Here is a 21,739-nt window from a genome sequence, read left to right as displayed (position 1 = left end):
AACATCTTTGCCATGTGAGACACAAGTTAAGTAGTCCAGTGGTACATATTCAAGTATCACCCTGTGCCATAAAGACTTTGTAGGAGTTTTCTCCGTTATCCAGTTCAGGAGAATACATTTTATTGCACAAAATGTCAGGAACTTGCAAAGTGTTTTTTTGATGTGGTGGTTTTAACAGAGCCAAAGAAAGACCAAGAATAATCACAAAAGTACGCTAAGGCTTATTTAAACCCTCTTAAACATCTGTGTCAATTTCTTTAAAATAAAGTTATCAGTGGTCACGACAAATTAAGAAATGATCTACATTATCTTAAATAAAATTTAATTATATAGAAACTCTTAAACATTTAAGAATCCAAGCACACTGTAAACTATTTTACATTAATGAAACACTGGTGATAACCTACATTATGGTTGAAACGATGTCAGCAAACGTTTTTACCATTTGAAGTGTAAAGAACAGGAATGATGCAAATCATGCTAAGCTTTTGTTCTCAGACAAAGATGTGTCTAGGGATGGGTACCGAAACTCGGTCTTGGTGCTACATTATAAGACCGAAGTATCGATAAGCTCTGACGTTAACAGTTCTGCTGTCAGTACTGGAGAATTATTGCTGAATAAACATTACTTACAGTAACAATTTAACTCATCAGCCTTTTCTATTTTGCGATATGATATTCATCTGCACAGTTGGCAATCTCACATGAGAAATGCTCGTGTTTCCGGCGAGCGTGTCAAGTATAAAATCCTTTACAGTTCTCGGCTGCAGGCACGCACTCAGCGGAGTGCTCGCGCTAAGCGCACACACATAGCTCGCGACACAGACTCGCACGGGCACACACAGCTCATAAGCTTGCAGAGTGGCGGAGAGAACCAAACGGGTTGTAGTTCCCGAGCGGACACCGACAATGCCCGTTGCAACAAACGCAAGTTGTTTTCTTGTACAAGCATCTTTCAATAGTGCATTAACTGCAGACAGACAAATTAAAAGTTTTCAACTGCCTAGCTAAACATAATCCACATCGTATTGCTAGCAGTCAATCACATAAGGTCTCTCTAAATTAGTATAATATTAATAGTTTAATAAACACACGCATTCGGTTACATTGAAAACAGTCTATTTTTTCTGCTGTAGCCTAAATAAATCTTTAACATTATAAATGCTTTTACATTATTGTATTTACAAATATAGCCTATGAATAGCCTAATAATAAACTATGCTTATTAAAAAAATTATAAAAAAACCTGCTTATTTTTATATTGTTAACTCCTAAAACACCATTAATTAATTTATGTGAATGTGTTGATGAAAATCTTTGCAATATTTGATATTCGTCTGCACAGTTGGCAGTCTCACATGAGAAACGCTCGTGTTTCCGGCGAGCACGTCTAGTATAAAAGCCTTTACAGTTCTCGGCTACACGCGCACACTCAGCGGAGGCTCACTTTATCATTATCTGATTATTTAACTGAATTTTGCAACTCAAAGAGGGTATTTTCAGCTGCAAGGAGCACAATAAACCAAGAAAGATCCTGACTTCTACCAGAAAAGGCAAACACGTTGATTTTTCTCCAGAAGAATGTTTTAACCAGAGTCATTTTGCTTCAAACCATTGTGCATTCTTTTGCAGGAAAATTTTTATTTATTTGTTTTACAATTATTTGTTTTGTTTTATCTTACACTAAAAATGTAATAATAAAATAAAGTTTTAATTCTGTAAATATATATAAATTTTTTTTTTTAAAAAACACGACAAAAAGTACCGATAAGAGAACCGTTAAAGTACCGAACTGATAAGTGGTACTGATAAAAGTAGTGATACCGTTAAAACCTTAACGATACCCATCCCTAGACGTGTCTAAATATGTTTATATATTTTAAACAATTACTAATCAAAAAAGGCTTTGGCCGGAAATTCTCTCTGTAGGAAAAACCTGTAATGAAAATTACAATAAAATTACAGTGTGAGCAGAGGTTTAGTGGTGCTGTGCAGGCGCTGTCTGACCTGAATGGTGGCTGTGTATTTCTCCAGCGTGTTCTTCATGTCTCTCAGCTCACATCTGGCTCTGTGCACCTTCTCCTCCAGCTGGTTTTTCCTCTTCTGGCAGTCCTGCAGCTGCGTCACCTCCTTGTTCAAAGCGCTCTCCATCTTATCCAGCTGCAAACAACCACAGATCTTCAGCCGCCGACAACGCACTGAAACTCATTTCCAAAAAAACAAACCGCTTTCTCAGTGCTGACGGTGCAGAAATCTATCAGCTGGTTGAAATGCAAGAAAACGTCCGCCATCACACTTGTAGATTAGATTTTAACTCTGTCATTGCACATGTAGATGTAACGAAACACAGTGCAAATGTGAGCAGTAAGTGCAGAAGGATAAATAGTGTTTACATGGGCAGATAGAGCTAGTGTTATGCATATGAATACAGCGACTTGATAACTAACAATGTTATACAAGCATGATAAGAAATAATACACAGATGTACTACATAGGGAAATATTGAACTATTTAAATTAGGCAACAGATGTATGTACACTATAGCAGAAAAACTAAACACATTTTTCAGATGGATATGACTCGATCAATATGATTATATCAGTAGCTGCACAGTCAAGATGTAAAGATACAAAAAAAAGTGCATGAAAATAGACCCCCCCCCCCTTCATATTTACGCAAACGGTGCAAATGAATGAAGTCATGTTGTGTTTATTCATGCATTTTGAAAGAGCTGAAAGCACTCACTGTGAAATCTACTTCTCAAACTACAGACTTGATGTGTGTGTGCTTGTTTACTCATATAACCTTCATACTACAGTGAATAAAGGCTTGTGGGGAATCTGCTGCTTTCTCAGCACAGAATGAGTAAAATTCAGCAAGTTAACGCACTGAAATCTATTATTAAAATATATTTTTGCCATCACAAATTAAATTGTGGAAGCAGTCTTTAAAAATGACTGCATTTCGATCATTGTAGAAACATCCAGCTGTAAAATAAGGTGGGCGTCTGATCTGACCTGCTCCTGTGTGACATCAGCACAGACCGAGGAGCCCATCCTGCCCTTCATCACTCGTCCTCCACCTCCAGTCATCGTGCCTGAGGATGAACAGCAGACAGATTGTGAGGGAAGATCCTCTTTACCATCCCACACCGAGACACAAAGACATGCACCGACCGGCCTGTTCGATAATCTGCCCCTGCAGTGTGACCACCCTCCACCGCTTGTCCTTCTGGAAGGCCACCCGTGTGGCCTGCTCCAGGTCTTTAGCCACCAGCGTGTCCCGGAGGGCGAAGTAGAAAGCAGGCCGAACGCTCTCGTCCTTCACTCGCACCATATCAAACAGACGAGGGATGTTCTCTGGGGTGGAGATGGAGCCCATGCTCTGCTGCCACACTTTCATCTGAACAACACCATCACACATCATCAACACTGGACATCAATGTATGAATAATGTAGAGTTAAAGACACTTAATGAACAGAAGAAGTAAAGCAACAACAACAAACGCCTAATCCCCGACGCTGTCCGTATCCCTCAAAGTGGTTTAGGAATAAATAGTGTGACAAGTGCACCTATGTGTGTGTGCGTTTGATTCACCCCTTGATTAGGCCTGTCACAATATCTATTTTGTGTTATACGATATATTGCACCATAATATAAAATGACATTATTATTTTTTTAATCGCAATTTAAGACTTACTCATTATATAATACTAGAATGACAATATAATAGAATCACAATGCAAGTACACATCCAAAGAACATATAATATTTTATTCTTAAGAATATTTCATTTATTAATGTACTCCTCCAATCATGAATACCCCCCAACACCCCCCCCCCCCCCCTTTTCATTTTTATTTTAAAAAAAACTATTTATTTATTTAAGATTATTTTATTATTAAATTTTTGTAATCCATTTCTTTTTCTTAACTTTTATTATGCTCATTTGTTTCTGTGTAGTAAAAAAAATGTATTGTACTTTTTGTCAAAACCACAATAAAGAAAAAAAGAATATTTCATTTATAGTCATTTTAACCATTTAATAATAGGCATTGGAATCAGAATGTAAAAAAAACGAATATATCCTAAACAAACGAATAATAATACATGTTAACAAGGCAAAACCTGCAAGGTAAAAAAAAATAAACAACATAGGCTGCGATTTCGGCTACCAGATCTATTTCAGTTGTCAGACACCCACATGAAAAAAATACTCTAGTAATTTATCGTAAATACTAGTGTTTTTTAACCATATGTACACTGACGCCTCCATTAGAGATAGTGAGGTTGCACAGTCAGCTAATATGCAGCTAGAATGGGTTTTAATGTATGGATGATATATATTGCAGAAACTAAAATGATTGAGGTGATGTCCATGTGTTGTGCGATAAGTCAGTTTATTAATTAATGTGACAGGCCTACCCTTGATGCTTCTTGCATCCTTATTGCAGCACCAGTGGCACCAAAATTCATATGCAAATTTGGTCCGGTGCATAGTGATGGGTTTTGGTGCCCAACCCTTTTTATTTACTATTATTATAATCCTTTTAAACTTCTTTGTATCCGTCCAATATAACCAAAGACCCACGATCAACTAACCAGAGGAAAACCTTCTCTAGTTTACCCATTTCGCTCTGTGCATGCGAGACCCGTCAACACTCCAACAGATTGTCTCTCATGCTCTGCAGACCCACAGAGACATGCCTTTTTGACACTTATAAATTCATCCGGCCATTTTAGGAGATTTAGAAATAGACCAGGATTCAGCTTTTGCTTTCTAAAGCGGTCATTAATCGTATGCGCTATTGTATGAGAGCAAGAAAAGACATTAAATAATTCATTCTTTAATCTAAACGACACAGAAAAACCTTACTACATGCTCGGAGAAGATAAAATGACTGGTCTAAACTGGCTGCAAAATATACGTACACCATTAGCAATGGTTAATCAATGAATTTGTCTTATTTAAATAATCTACACGTCAGAGAGATTGTCTGTTTTATTCCTCTTTCTGTCATTTATTTATCATTTGCTGATTATTTTATTAATTTGATGATGTTAATATATTACATAGGCTACTTTAAATACATCTCTAAAATGCTTTGGCATTCAAGTTTGCTTTGAACTTGGAGAGAGAGAGAGAGAGAGAGAGAGAAAGAAGCAGATTTGACATGTCAGTGGGTGCACACGGCTCCTGAATAGTATAAAAGAGAAATAGTGGATTTCTTTTTTACTTTAACCCACTGAAAAGAAACAGTGTATAACAGTGTCATAATAAATACAGTCAAAAATGTAATCATGTTTTCGTTGTCGCATATAGTTAACCAGTTATATGATATGGGTAAATGGTGCGTGGTAAATCCGGCTAACAACATTTATAGAAACATTATATGTACCAAAACAAAGGTTTCATCTATTTTGGTAACGTGAAAAAATGGCACACTGGCTCATAAGATGACCAGTTTTTTTTAAAGAATGACCCAGATGTCAATTTCTTACCTTGTCTAAGCCGATGAATGTGGCCACACCGATGTTCTGGGCCTTCAGAAACGTGACGCACTTCTGCGCTGTGTCAATGGTGTCCACTAAAATATTGTCCAGTGAGCCGCAGCTGGAGGAGATGGCGACATCATACTTCTCATCAATGGCTCCCAGATCCCCCTGTTCAAACACAGACATGTTGGGGACACTTTTCTTGAAGAGGGTGTTCATAAGACATAATCATAATCATGCCAGGGCACACGTTATGAATGTGAAGGTGTCGTGCATGCCTATAACAACTGCTAAAAATTTGAATGCTGTCATCTACTCGTTTCAAACTTTGCTGCATTTCTTTTTTATGCTACACACAAAAGAAGATATTTTTAAAAAAGTTGGAAACCTGTAACTATTGACTTCCATACTATGGAGGTCAATGGTCAAAGGTTTTCAGCTTTCTACAAAATATCTCGAGTGTCCAAAAGAAGAAAGAAATTCAGCAAGGTTTGCAAAAACCTACATTTTAGGTTTGGGGTAAACTACTCCTTTACAGGGTTTCTGCAGGTTCCATCAAGTCAGATTCAAGACATTAAGACCATTATGAAATGTTAGACTAAAGCTAAACACTTACGATTTTTTTGCAATGCCCCAGTTTGCAAAAACAAAAGAAATAACAATAAATAATAATAAAAAAAAAATCAAAAATCTAAATAAAATGTAGCCATTTCATAGCCACATATTTTAATGTCAACTTTTTTTTTTAACCGAATGCATTTCTGTTATAAAACATTAAGGTCCATGCCCATTCATAAATATTATGTCCACTCCCCCTTCTGTAAATAGTTTTGTATAAATGGAAGATAGATAAAGGCATATATTGCCCTGTGATTGTCATGATGAATTATTTAATTGTTTATAGTTTTTCCTTGATTAGGGAATTTAATTGACAGAATTTTCTGTAAAAATGTCTAAAAGCTGTAGTGATTGTATCTTTTTGCAGTAAAAAAAAAAAGACGTTTTATTGTTGATAATTGGATGCGTTTTAACACAACTGGGTAGCTTTAGTCGGATAGAGCATACACTCAGTGCACAACTTAGCGGGTTTACACACAGGTTTCTGCATGCACCTTGTTTATATACACTATGAACAGCAGCTACGCTAATTATTCTCTTTATTCTCCATTTCCACCTATACTCTTCCCGAGGCCCTCAGACTATGCAGAGTCACTGATTTGATCCAAGATTAACGACGAGATGATCCCAAGGTTTCCATTTCCTGGACCAGGCCGTATCCTGAGTAGCTACTGTGGTGGTCATGGAGGAGTGGATAACATGAGACTGATTCCTGTGACGCTCCAGGGACAGACGAGTCTTCGCTGAGGCCAGCTTCCAGCCTTCGCCGCTGAGACTGCAGGTCTGCACAAGACGTTTGGCCAGCGGAAAATTTAAAATGATCGTGCCCAACTGAGTCTGGTTTCTCTCAAGGTTTTTTTTTCTTCACTTTCGCTAATTAGTGAAGTTTTTTTCCCCTCTCCGCTGTCGCCACTAGTTTGCATGGTTCGGGATCTGTAGAGCTGCGCAACGTTGGATTTGCTCTTCAGTGTTTGGACTCTCAGTAGTGATTTTTAAACCACACTGAACTGAGCTAAACTGAACTGAACTTAAACACTACAAACTGAACTACACTGTTCCAATTTACTGTGACCTTTCATGTGAAGCTGCTTTGACACAATCTACATTGTAAAAGCGCTATACAAATAAAGGTGAATTGAATTGAACAGAGGAAAATTAAGACCTTTTTAAATGATTTAAGGCCTACAACACAATATTTTAGTGAACTTAAGGCTTTTTAAGGCCTAAAATTTTGTTTTTGAAATTTAAGACATGAAGGCCTCACGGACACCCTGCTTAAAGTGTCATTAGCTCAGTTTTATCATTTTAAATGCATAGATTACAATTTTTTGAGATGTCTTCGTTATGACAACTTAACAATACCAAGACAGCATATTTTTCATAAACCTGACTGTCGTAAAGCCATTATAATGGTCACAAATATTATAAAAGTAACACTGACCTCAACTAGAGTGGAAAAAAATAAATGTCAGTAAAATATTATTATAAGTAATTATCATGGATTAAAGTGAAAAGTTTTTCAGATCACATTCTTTTAATCAGCAATTTATTTAAATAGCTGAAACTAACAGAATTTAAAGAGACGTTTTAAACCACTTCAGTGTTGCCAGATTTTATGCCTTAGCAGAGTCAAAAACTAGCAGGCAACACCTTTAACATACTGCAGTCGGAAAATTAAAGGGAAGACACATACACTTCAGGTATACATTTGGACAGGTTTGTGTGATTATATTTATTAAACATGTTGAACAAACCACAAAGCATTAATATTAGTATTATAGATGTGGCGTTCAGGTGTCGGTAAAATAAGCATTAAACAAACAACTTTTTAAAATGGACTGGACAGAGCAGATTTTCTGTGAGCGGGAATAGAAAAACCCGGAGTGGATGCCCAGCGGAGCGATTATACGGAGCCCTCGGTAGAGAGAGGAATGGGCTTACACCATACTCCAGGCTTTGATCACAACCCTCTCAGCAGACTGAACACTCATCTTTGCTTATTTAAAGACCTAATCAAGCTATAATTAAGACATTTATCACAAGGACAGGCATGAACCCAGCAATCGATGGAAATCTGTTGTTGTGACGGAGAACTTATTAGACAGATATATTTAGTTATAAAGTGATTTGATAGTATTGTTTTTTATTTGAATTTTAAATGACAAATTGTATTGTATTAATTGTTATAATTAGTAAAAATATTCATGACAATAATAAAGGCCTCATCGCAATCATGTTTATGACGGATTTATGACAAGTTTTGTTGTCATGGTAAAGTTGTCAAGACATCTCAAACAACATCACCTTTGCATTTAAAATAAGACGACTGAGAGAATGACACTTGTTATAAGCATGCTTAAAATCTCCTTTATAGACATAACATGACTTTAAAGTCTCATGAACACCTCTTCAATTATGTATAACACCACAAACATGTCATCGAGTGGAGGTGAGCACGAGTAAACGTACCAGCCGTCCCAGGATGCCAGGTATCTTCCCTGAGCGTTTCTGCTGCATGAGGGCATCCAGCACTTTACTGCGGCTGCGGTTGGAGGAAAGAGAGCTCTTGGCTTCAGCCACTTTCTGCCTCATGTCCCCGACCTGCGCTCGTGTCTGTTTGTCCTGTTCAGAGATCTGCTCCAGCTCCCGCTCATCCTGCAACACACACATTAAACACATTAGGCATGGGACGGTAACCGCTTTCAAAGTTTACCGCGGTTTTGAAAGGCAGTCATGGTTTTAAAACACCCCTATACGATCTCACCTTCTTGAGCTGCTCCTCTTGAGCTGGTATTTTGACCTGGAGGTCTTTAATGGCGGCTCTCCTCTCTCTCAGAGTGTCCACGGCCTCCTGTAGAGCGCTTTTGGCCTGGTTGAGCTGGTTGATGGCAGTGTTGTGCTGACTCAGGTAGATGTCCAGCTCTGACTGCGCCACATCCATCCGTGAGCGAGTCTCGTTCACCGCCTTACTCAACTCCAGCAGCTCCTTCTCTTTCTTCTGCAGGAGCACCACACACAGGCCAAAATATTTGATAGGCTGTTAGACAAGGGCAGGGCTTCTCGGGCCAGGGCCGAGCTAGGAGTTAGATTTAAGGCCCATGCAGGGTTCTTCATCTGCTGTTAAACACTAGCCTAGAGCGCCATCTGCTATCACCTAGCCTAAAACTAGCTCAGAATCGATTTAATACAGAACAATAATGCATTTTGAACATCTCAGAATTGACGTTTTCGCTCTATAGTTATCCTCTTACCTCTTTATCTTCCTGTAGGCCTCTGGTCTCCTCCTTCAGGCTCTCCATCACCTCCGCTAGCTTCTGCTCCTCTAGCAGCTTCTTCTTCTCCAGCTCCTCCTTCTGAGCAGAAGCCTCAGTGATGATCTTCTCGCTGCTCGCAGGAACGCCCCGCACCTCCTCCAGCTGCACAGACAACAAACATATACAGTTGAGGTCTGAATTATTCGCCCTCCTCAATTTCTGATTAACCGAGAGCAAATTTTCAACACATTTCTAAACATACTAGATTTAATAACTGATTTCTTTTCTCTTTGACATGATGACAGCACATAATATTAGACTAGATATTCTTCAAGACACTAGCATTCAGCTTAAAGTGACATTTAAAGGCTTAACTAGGTTAATTAGGGTAAAGTTAGGGTAATTAGGCAAGTCATTGTATAACAGTGGTTTGTTCTGTAGACAATCCAAAACTAATATTGCTTAAGGGGGCTAATAATATAGACCTTAAAATGGCTTTAAAACAATTTAAAACCGCCGAAATAAAACAAATAAGACTTTCTCCAGAAGAAAAAATATTATAGGAAATACTGTGAGAAATTCCTGAATCTGTTCAACATCATTCAGGAAATATTTGGAAAAGAAAACACACTGTACATGGATGACAAACGAACACTCTAGTGGCTTCATAAGTGGCGTGTCTTAAAACAACAAGTGCTTAATGAAGGGATTGTGGTTAAACGAGGCAGCAGAAAGCCTTACCTTCTCCTGGTCTTTCTGAAGCTGTTTCTGCAGTTTCTTGGTTTTGCTTTTGGTGTGTTTGAGCTTCTCGCGCACCTCCACATCCTGCAGGTCAAGCTGGGTAAACTTCTCCTTCTGGCTCTCGATGTACTTGGTCAGCTTGGTCAATTTTCTTTAGGAGGAAAAACAACATTCACAACAAACCACAACTATACAAGTAGGGTTGTCAAAAGTATCGAGTTCGGTACCAATCAATATTGAAACTTTACAAATGTCAATTTCCTGCTAACATTTGAGCGCTGTTGAGCTTGTTCTGGAGCACCGCTGATTGGCCGTTGTGCTCATGTGCTCAACAGAAATGACTGTGATTGGCTGTAAAGGTAATTGGTTCACCGAGTGCAAACACCGATACAGCAACTGGAGCATTTTAAAGCGGTGTCAATCAGCTGGTCTGTCTATGAGCTTACATACGTCTATGATCCACTGAGGAATCAACTGATCTACGCGGCTTTAAAACGCTCCAGTGTCCCAGTATTGGTGTTTGCAAGCAAGCCCAAGCCACAAAAGTAACATCACATTACTTTCCTAAAAAAAAAACTAAATAACACAAGACGCATTACATTTGTGTATTATTGTAATGAATGATATACCTTTAAAAGTAACTTTCCCCGACAATTTTGAGCAGTGAACATCACCCAAACGTGTCAAACATGATCAGAGCTGCCTAACATTCATCAATAGGGTTTTTAGCAGCTGAAAGAGTCTCTTACTTCTCCACAGCCTTCAGGTCCTCGTTTTTGCTCTTCATTTCTTCAGTCAGCTGGCTGCTTTTGTCACTCAGATCTTTTGTGTCTTCTTGAATCTGCTGCTTCTCAGCTTCTTTCACAGACACGCGACTCTGTAGATCATGTCTGCAGACACACATGCACACGCACAAAAACGCACAGAGAGAATAACTCTTCTGCAGGTACCCAACAGAAAGCACCATCACAAAATTTCACTTATAGTATAGATAAACAGAGTTTGATCTTGAAGGATGGACTATCATGAACATAACACACAAATTCCCCATTGTCTAAGAAATAATGGTATGTGGTTTCACAATTATTAGCACCAACTTTAACTAAAACCAGTAACACAAACAGAATAAATATTTTGTTAATAAGGCCAATGATGTTGCAGCATTTGTAAAACATTAGGACAAGTTTAATAAACTATAGAGTTCATCCCCAAATTTGACTTCAATCACATCCTCAACCTGTTTGAGTTTCTGTCTTTTGTAAGCAATGGCGATTTAACTACAGCAGCTTTATGACTAAAAAGTTATCAGTATGATGGTGAAAAACTATACATTTAGTCAAACCATCCTTCTGCAATCTTAAACTAGAAATGGAAATAAGGGCAGTTATAATAGCTAAAAATGTGGGAGAGCGGTGCTATTGTGTTACTGTATTGTATTGCAATATGGAACAATTATGGCTCGTTTCCACTGACTGGTACGGTACGGTTCGGTTTGGTACGGGTCACCTTTATCAAGCTTGCGTTTCCACTAACAAGGGTACCCTTTTGGTGGCCGTGGTATATGACAAAGTTTCAGTCGACGTCATTCTCGCTCGAGGAAATGTCTACAATAAAGCTGAACGGGTCACTTACATATCATATGAAAAGCACTTCTCACACAACAGATGCTTCATACACATAAATACTGTGTAGAAATGTTTATTACTAACTTTTCTATGAACATGAGTTGATTATAACTGCAGATCAATGACAGTGCAAAACAGCCTACTGTAACGTCTGTAATTATATTAAATAACTAAATAAATGAACATATATAAACACATACAGCCCCTTACACTCTCCGATGTGTTACCAACTACAGAAGAACTACATATAGCAGACATTTAGTGCGTATTTAGGTTCAAAACAACACAAAATATAGCCTACAGTCAGTGAAAACCTCTCATCTGTGTCTGTTATCTTCAGCAGCACATGTAGCCTCTGTTAGAGAACAATTCCGTCATTCCCGGTTCATATTAGTCCAAAAGGTGAAGATAACAATAATAGTTAAATAAGGCAGTTTGTTCACGTTTGCGGAACAAATAATGTGCTCCTTTTTTTCCGGCTCCTCCTTTGTTTCTTTACGCTTCACTCTCGCGTTTGTCAGTGTCTGACAGGATCGGGTTTCAAAAGCATGTCAATAATCAAGCGCAGGTTATTAGCATCAGCTCAAGAAGTTTGTTATTTCAGATATAGACGCGCATCAAACGCAAGGAAGAAAGCGAAACCGCTCGCGCCTCAGACTGGCTCGTAAAAAAAAACTACGGGGTACAGGGTAAATCTGCTCTTCTTCTTGGCTTTGTGGCTGTTTATCAAGACGACGACAAGGTTTGTTTGAGCCCGGATCGACCATGGCTCGTTATTATATGTATTTATAATTCTGCTGTAATCTCTCGCTGTGTATTTCAAACATGGCGGGTTTTTTTGTTTTCATTCTGGCTTGTTGCGCAAGCGAACGACGTATCTCTGTAAACCAATAGCGTTCAGCTGCATGTGTTTCTCCGCCTTTTGGTACCCTTTCTCGTGTTTGGTACCCTTTCGAAAGGGTGCCGAAAAAGTGGTACGGTATGGTTCGGTACGCTTTTTGACAGTGGAAACGGCCATAAAAGCATACCACACCGAACCGTACCACTCAGTGGAAACGGGCAATTACGTGTTAATGTTAAATCACACAGAATACTTGAAAATGAAATGATTTAATGACAATAACTTGCTTTGCGATCATAGTTACAGTTTCAGGCAGATGACGTATGTGGCTGTAAGAGTCACCACCATTCGCTTTCTGTATCTGGCCAGTCGACCAAAGCATCTCTAGTATATGGCTGTTCACAGCTGCAAACATACACCAAGCCAAGTTTAACGTCATTGTGATGGTCTTACACATAGAAGTGACAGAGGAGGTTCCTCTTCTTAAAGATGTCATTCTCTAAGGTGAGAAAATCCACAGCTTTATTCTTCTCTCCCTCCAGAGAGCTCTTCTCCTTCTCCACCAGCTTCACTCGATTCAGCTGTACACACACAGAAATATTTTACACACAGCCAATAACTTGCACTGAGCAGTACTATCTTGCATAAACAGAGATCAGAGTGCAAGAAAATAAATAAATAATAATGTTTTAAATTTGAATTTAATGTTGAATTAAATTAACTTTTCTAGTCAGCTCAACTTAAATCAGTCAAACGGACTAAAACTATTTTGCTAATTAATATATATATAGTCTTTTTGTGCATTTTTAAATAATAATAGAAACATTACTTTTAAAAATAATAAAAAAAGTATATTTTTTAAAATAAATATTTGATTTTGGCTACACAATTTAAAGTTTACATTTTTGTTTCATCAGTTTCAATATTTAGCAGTTTAATAGTGACCTAAGTAATATTTAGTAAGTTTATACATTACTTTGTACTTCATTTTTGGGACAGATCATTTTTCGAATGATGTTTGTGACAAATTGTCCATAACACATAAACAGAAGGTTACAGCCTCTCCATTAATGTGCTTACTAGGTGTTCAGTCAAGAGCAGTGAGTGATTTTATTGTCTTGTTTTTTTATTTAATATTAAAAACACAGAAAACAGGAATCAGATGTTCTCATTAAGGCAATCCACTGGATCAGCTTTTCTAGTCAGTCAAACTTAAAAATATTACATTAAACTTCGTATAGCTAAAAAAAAAAAACACACATTTATTGTCATGACTTTTTATCATATATTATTTTACAGTGTGGTGTAAAACTGTCATGCTCCAGGGACAGACGAGTCTTCGCTGAGGCCAGCTTCCAGCCTCCGCCGCTGAGACTGCAGCTCTGCACAAGACGTTTGGCCAGCGGAGAAATTAAAATGATGGTGCCCAACTGAGCCTGGTTTCTCCCAAGGTTTTTTTTTTCTTCACTTTCGCCATTTAGTGAAGTTTTTTTTCCCTCTCCGCTGTCGCCACTGGCTTGCATGGTTCGGGATCTGTAGAGCTGCGCATCGTTGGATTTGCTCTTCAGTGTTTGGACTCTCAGTAGTGATTATTAAACCACACTGAACTGAGCTCAACTGAACTGAACTTAAACACTACAAACTGAACTACACTGTTCCTATTTACTATGACCCTTTATGTGAAGCTGCTTTGACACAATCTACATTGTATAAGCGCTATACAAATAAAGGTGAATTGAATTGAATTAAAACAAGGTAATTATTTTCTTCCATTTAGAAAAAGCATAATTTTGATCATGAAGTCACAGTTGCAAAAGGCGTTTTGAATATCTAAAGAAAAGCAGAACAAAACGAATGAACTGAAAGACTAGATCCTGCTCAAAACTGCCAATACAGCACATCAGTAGCCATGTACATTTATATTATTTGTAACTGTGGAAAGGTGTTGTTCACTTTTTGCACACATTGACTAATTTCTTTATTTTTTCCTCAGGAAAATGCATCTTGACTAGAGGACGTTAAGGTATTTGTATTGGAAAATATACAAATTAGGGCTGCACAATATATCATTTCAGCATCGATATCCTAATGTGTGCATTCACAATAGTCACGTCGCAGAATCTGCAATGTTGAGTTGAGATTACAGTTGATCAGCAATAAACTGTAGTGTTATTTTTACATTGCTGTACCTAAATAGCTGACTACTGTTGAACTCTTCAGAAAACCATAAAGCACTACTCATTTCACTTTCATCTTGTTCATTTAGGCTTGCAATTTATTCGTTTCACTTTACTACAAGATTATTACAATTAAAAATTCATATCACAATTATAGAGCGTCACGGTGGCTCAGTGGGTAGCACAATCGCCTCACAGCAAGAAGGTCGCTGGTTCGAGCCTTGGCTGGGTCAGTTGGCATTTCTGTGTGGAGTTTGCATGTTCTACCGAATGTTCGCGTGGGTTTCCTCCGGGTGCTCCGGTTTCCCCCACAAGTCCAAACACATGTGGTACAGGTGAATTGGGTAAGCTAAATTGTCCTTAGTGTGTGTGTGTGTGTGTGTGTGTGTGTGTGTGTGAGAATGTAAGAGTGCATGGGTGTTTCCCAGAGATGGGATGCAGCTAGAAGAGTATCTGCTGCGTAAAACATATGCTAGATTAGTTGGTGGTTCATTCCGCTGTCACGACCCCTGATTAATAAAGGGACTAACCCGAAAAGAAAATAAATGAATCACAATATATAAATCGCAGAAAAATCTTGTCAGATTTTTCCAATATTGTGCAGCCCTTCTACAAATGATATCGGACAGGGACGCAAACACATCAAAACTGAAGTATAGTTTAGTCTTCAGTCAGGCATTATGGTACCTTCTCTCCTCGCTGCTCGTTCAGCGCCTCCACCCGCCGGCAGAGGATGTTGATGGGCTCTTTGAGACGACAGGAGCCGATGATGTCCTCCAGGTACTCCAGCATGCCCTCATCATGCTCCGTCTGTCCTTTGGGCTTCATCATGGCGATCTGCTCCACCTCACCCTGTCAAGCACACAGCACAACACAAAAACACTTACACAAACAGACAGACGCACCTCTCCCTCTCCGACCACACTTAGGCTAATTAAATTTGTTATAATGTTGCTTTTTGTTCTTGGTGTGGTTCGCTTTCAGATGGCAAAGTTTCTAAATGGACCGAAAATATTAAAACAAGTCATGTGCGAGTAAACAATCCTCACATTGGTCAGAGTTTGATTTATTTTCCAGGATTCCACTCAGCTGTCACACGTCCTTATTTTCATTTAGGACAACGAGAATTGAGACGAAAGGTGCAATTTTACTTTGAAGGGTGACACATACGCACATTTTCACCACCAAATATAAATCAGAGGTAAGAATTTCTCATACAGAGTCTCATTTCAATTGTCAAGGGTTGTAACATATAGATATATAGACAATTTTAGGGATGTAAACAAAACCAATGGTCCTAATGCATTTCCTGTTTGACATTTTTTTAATTCTATGGCTCCAGAGAATCCAAAAAGAGCCACATACTGATGATGTTATGATGGCGGATTAAACATTCATTTATGAATTGATGGCCTTGTTACAGTTATGAAATAGTTTAATATGACAATATTGAAATTGTCTGTATAGATTTATTATTGGAAGTTACATTAACCACAAAGTTAACGATATTATGTATTTTTTAAATAGTTCAGTCTGAACTTTTCAGTTAGACAGCATGCTTTCACTATCGTATTTGACATAAAACACACTTTTATCGGTAGTGACATGTCGCTCATCATACTCTCTTCTTTTATATGCCCATTACAGATCCATAATACACTGTGATATAGCCTGGTTCGTTCGATCGTATTGCTTTCTCACTTCAACCAAACCACTCCAGAGTTCATTTCAATCGAGGCAAGAGCACGTCATTCAGACGATCTCAGGCCAATTGTTTCGGCACTGATCTGAGTAGGGCTGAGTAGTAATCGAAATAGAATCGCAATCTTGAATTGAAACTTTGCAATTATCTAAAAATCGCAAAAGGCTGCGATATAAAATATATATGTATTATATTATTTCCATATTATATCATTATATGGGAATATTTTGATTTCAAAGTCCCTGACACTGAACAAAAACAGGTCATTTGTAAGAGCTGTCGCAGAATTGGTGCCACAGCACAAGGAAATACAACAACCAGCACCTAAAAAAAGCACCACAGATGGCTACATGAGAAGTGTCTTGCTAAAAAGTCAACTGAAAGTATTGCTAGTGGCACTCAATCTAGTAGCTAGAGTACACCATATCAAAAAACAAAGGCACCAGTAGATAAGAAATGCCGTACCTCACTACTATTTGCTCTTAAGAAAAACGAGTGTTTAATTTCGGATTATATATATATATATATATATATATATATATATATATATATATATATATATATATATATATATATATATATATATATATATATATATATATATATATATATATATATATATATAAACAAAATTGAATAGAAGTTGGAGTTAGTTAATATCTTTTCAGTTCCTTTTTTAACACTAAATGCATTTTACAAGTAAGAAGCTACGATACAGAATATTGAGCTGAAGCTGGACTTCAAAATTAAAAATCCCAAATCAAAATTTCACAATAAAACACAATTAGATATTTCCCCCCCAAATAGCAGATCCCTAGATCTGAGCACGAGTGTGGTGTTCACATGTGCCCAAACGAACCGCGCTAAATGGGAAAACATGCCAGACTCCCAAACAAGCATCTAGATTAACAGCCACATGCTAACGTCATAATGATGAGATCTATAATGATGCACAAACAAACAATAGTTATGAACAAACACCCAAGTGAACAAGGTTTAACTGGATGACACAAGTGGCATTGCATGACAGATGTACATATATTTTAAATACCGACTCGTCAACATCTGAATGCACAAGTAAATAAAAAAAAATAAATAAAAAAAAATGCTAAATAATATAAAACAAGGTAATTTTGCTTGCCCATTGGCACATTATTTTGCCTTTTTTTTAAAAAAGAGAAACTTAAAGGGCACCTATGGTAAAAAAATCTACTTTTCAAGCTGTTTGGACAGACATGTGCATGTATGGTGTATAGACCGTCATATTGGGGTGATATAAGCACACCCAGTGCTTTTTTTTCAATTTAACAACATAAAAAACGGTGGACCAATTGGAGCTGTTTTCAAACCGACCGCAACTTTACGTAGGAGAGCGGTCCCCCCGCCCACCAATATCGATTGACAGGCGCATCATCATATCCTCAGTTTGTTGATTCACGTCCGCCATTTTCAGCGTGAGTCGAAGCGATATCACTAAAGGAACACGCTAGCTCTATTTTTAGATGCAAGGCTCATTGGGCTCAACACAAGAGCAATATTCTCCACATTATCGCTCTAATCGGAATTATTGGTTGTATCTTTAGGTAGGTTTGCAAACATGTGTACTTCTCATCGAGTCTACCTTATACTTCAGCCATTTGCATTTCTCGCGATCCCAGAAGCTCCCTGTGATCTTAACTAGCATGCGTTTTAGAATTCTAAACATAGGTTTCTATCAGGGTACACTCAAGTCGACGGCTGGGCGCCGCGGACCGCTGCAGAAACCTATGTTTAGAATTCAAAAATGCGTGGCGCGACGATTTGGGACACTGGGGGACACTGGTCTGCCCCATCTGGTGTGCCGTGTCGCGGCTTCGAGCGGCGCATCCGGTGCCTCAGTCAAAGTTAATTCAGTGTGCGTGGTTATTAGTCTCTGTGTACAAGCTCGGCACTTGAAACTAGCACACAGTTGGCTGTAAAACTGTACAAAGACACAAATGATTTTGTACTCTCTGCTTGGTCTGTGTCTGAGTCGTACATGTACGACTGAATGGTGATCCTTTCTCTCTCCTTCTCCGTCTGCCTGTCTGTTGCAAACGCAGAGCGGGTGAGCTCATGGCCCCACCCCCTTGTTACGTTGGCGGGAAGCCGAAACTAATTTACATGTGAAGCAACACACCCATAAATCAGCGAGCTGTGGACACGCCCCCAACATGACACTTTTTAACACATTATAATAAAATATCTGAATTGTGTTTTAAACTGAACCTAAACTGGCACACTCAGAAGAGCCATAATATTAATATTAAATCAGAAAAAAGAGGTAAACTATGTGCCCTTTAAATTTGAATTATTTTTCTGCTCTAAAAATGCTTCTTGATTAAAGGATTTTTTTTAAATATTTGTAAATGGACAAAACCCCCCAAGCAAGAAAACATCTATATTTTTGCAGAGTGCAGAATGAAACAGATGTAGTGTTATACTGAATGAACAGTTTAAACAAACAAAAACAAAATGGATTCATTTTTATTTACGCACCAGCACACAGGAAATGTAATGGACCAAACTGAATATTCAAAGTGAGTAATGATGTACAGGAAGTAAAAGGAGGCTCGCTCCTGCCTCACTGAAGCAGCACACTTAATATTGGGGTTGGCCTTGACTATAACACACCAATATTTACGTGCTGCTAAAGCGAGGAAGGTAGAATGAACAGATGTTGACCTCTGACCTTTTCGGACAGCCCATGTTTACAAACCTCACGCAATTGTCAGGTTTAGTGTAGGAGAATGCCTTAAATCTCTAGAGCAGCAAATGATGGTTTGCACTTTCCCTCATGTTGAAAACCATGACGCGCTGCTTTAGCGCTCTAAGGTTGATTTCATCCACGATTAGCCCGTTCATGACTCTCCAGAAAACACAAGAGGCCAACAGCAGTGATGGAAGAATGCAGTGGATTATGTTAGAGATAAATTACATCAAGGAGGTTATCATCACAGAATAAAGCCCAACAGGTTTATCAGGCAAAGTGCAGCACTGTTGTATAAGACTGAAGGGTTTATTCTGAGAAAACAACCGTCCTGGATGTAGTTTACCCTGCTTATTACATAGCTACTTGCCACAAAACTTAAAAATTAGGCAAAACATTGTTTTGATTCATAATAGTTTATTAACTCTTTAATAAAACGCAAAGCTGACAGACACAAAAATGGGTGAATGGAGTATACACTAACCTGTGCATTAATTAGTCAAAAACTAGAAACTAAACTGGCTGAATGCAGTATATACTAACCTACATATTTAATTACAAGATGGCACCAAACAGTCAAAAACTGTGGAGCGACAGACAAGCAGATACATATGAATGTGGATGTATGTATATGGATGTGAGCGTATTCACTGACACTCAATATAATTTAAAGTTCCTGGATGAGTCTTTGTTATTCAGTGGTTGTTATCTTGGAATAACATACCTAGGAATGTCACAACTGACCAATCAGAAGCAAGTTTGGCGAGACAGCAGTGCAATAAAAGACTTTAATGCATGGAAACAGATGGAGCCATTACCTGCAGGATGAGGAAGCGATTGTGGTCCAGATCGATGCCGTGGCTGCGCAGTAATGTGCCTACATCTTTGAAGGTTGCCTTCTTGGTATTAATGTAGTAGGAAGAGGAATTATCTTTCCCAGCTGTTCTGGCAACGTAGAAGGAGCTGTCGGGGATGACATCATAGTCATCTCCTTCCTGAACATAAACAGCAGAAAAAAAATATTCTAAAAGCAACAAACAACAGTCTATAAGCTGGACCAGAAATAAATAATTCAGAAAATTGGAAAAGTCTGAAATAAAACTTTTAAATTTCCATGACCCATAGGAACTTGTTTTTAAGACAATTATGCACAAATCAGTTAATGTAATATTGTAAAATAACTCCATAAGTTTTTTAAGTTTTGGTGAACAGTTTTAAGTAATTAAGTGAAAAGGCTGAAATGAAATGTTGTGCCTCATGTTTAAAATCGCACAAAGAGTAACATTTCAAACTTCCAAATAGGGCTGGGCAATAAAACCGGTATCGATATTTATTGACTAAACACCATTGTCAATATCGCAAAAAAAAAAAAAAAAAAAAGATTCAGTAAGCAGTTTCGGTATGGAGCGCTATATTTTTATTAAAATGTGGCTGCTGAGTGCATACCTTGAAAGTAGGCTTGTGCCGGTATTCGGTAATGCGATAAATCACGGTAATGAATATGCACGATATTGTTATCGCGGGCACTTCAAAATACCGTGAAAAATAATAGATCCGAATTTATATTCTTAGAACGCGCCTTAGCTTATTTTCCATCAACCGCTTGAAGAAACACTGCGTATATGCTGCGCAGAACTGATGCGCACTCTGATGTAAACAATCCCCGCATGTAGAAGCCCTGTGTGCACGCAGTGCGCGCCGCCGCTGCCACCGCTCTCTAATCCTCACACGAAGAAGAAGCATGGCGGAAGGAGTAACGCTGCCGACAATTTATCCCCCTTCAAAAAAAAAGTCAGAGGTTTGGAAATATTTTGGGTTCCAAAAAAATGCAGAGGGATTACTGATTGAAGACGGTTTCCCTTTGCACATTCACTTTGATATAATTCCTCAAGTTTACTTTTATATTGTGTATTTTTTTATTTACATTTATTTGAAGTACTTTTAGTTAATTAAAAAGTTATTAAAGTTACTAAGTTGACGAAACTGAAGTTTTTTTGTGTTTTTTTACCTGTTTCTCTAGTAAAATTACAATATCGTGATAATACCGTATACCGTGATAAAAGCTCAATCAATTAATCGCAGCATGAAAATGTGATACCGGCACATGCCTACTTGAAACCAGTGCCAATAAGTTTAGGGTGCAAGTTTCCAATGGAGTCATTTCCAATGAAGGCGCGTGACTTGCACGACGCGCATATGAGAGCGACGCACACACATGAACCGCACACATTTTCCAGGTGCGCCAAGTTGAAAACATCTGAACTTTTCTGATGGCCGCGAGCGCACTGGGATTTATTTATATAGAACTAAGCAATCTACTTCACACTTTGTATAGAATATACACATTGGCAGACAAACACAGTGCACCCCAAACACTGCAGAGCTTTTTACTTTTCTACATAAACTTGTATCAGAGCTGGAGCAATGATTTGTCCACTTGTCATCCTCTAAAAAAAAACGCTTGTTGGTCACCTAGCTACAAGAGACGCCAGGGAAGCACGAGCGCAAAGCCCATTGTAAATGGTCAAGGCATGCACGCTCTCGTGATTGTCACTTC

General features: G+C 38.3%; 1 protein-coding gene across 1 annotated transcript in view; it reads right to left on the bottom strand.

The window, feature by feature from the left end:
- smc4 (structural maintenance of chromosomes 4) overlaps window positions 1-21,739 on the bottom strand; it is a 44,348-nt gene that overhangs the window by 15,012 nt on the left and 7,597 nt on the right. Inside the window, exons 5-16 of the mRNA XM_056473060.1 lie at window positions 20,001-20,177; window positions 15,440-15,604; window positions 13,029-13,156; window positions 10,859-10,999; window positions 10,110-10,260; window positions 9,366-9,530; window positions 8,879-9,112; window positions 8,584-8,769; window positions 5,503-5,664; window positions 3,177-3,402; window positions 3,018-3,097; window positions 2,008-2,160 (exon numbers count right to left, since the gene is read on the bottom strand). Of these exons, the coding sequence (XP_056329035.1) occupies window positions 2,008-2,160; window positions 3,018-3,097; window positions 3,177-3,402; window positions 5,503-5,664; window positions 8,584-8,769; window positions 8,879-9,112; window positions 9,366-9,530; window positions 10,110-10,260; window positions 10,859-10,999; window positions 13,029-13,156; window positions 15,440-15,604; window positions 20,001-20,177 (1,968 nt within the window). The remainder of the gene's footprint in view (window positions 1-2,007; window positions 2,161-3,017; window positions 3,098-3,176; window positions 3,403-5,502; window positions 5,665-8,583; window positions 8,770-8,878; window positions 9,113-9,365; window positions 9,531-10,109; window positions 10,261-10,858; window positions 11,000-13,028; window positions 13,157-15,439; window positions 15,605-20,000; window positions 20,178-21,739) is intronic.

Source organism: Danio aesculapii, chromosome 15, assembly GCF_903798145.1.
Source record: "Danio aesculapii chromosome 15, fDanAes4.1, whole genome shotgun sequence".
In the NCBI taxonomy this organism is placed as follows: Eukaryota; Metazoa; Chordata; class Actinopteri; order Cypriniformes; family Danionidae; genus Danio; species Danio aesculapii.
This window is presented reverse-complemented; position numbering and strand designations above follow the sequence as displayed.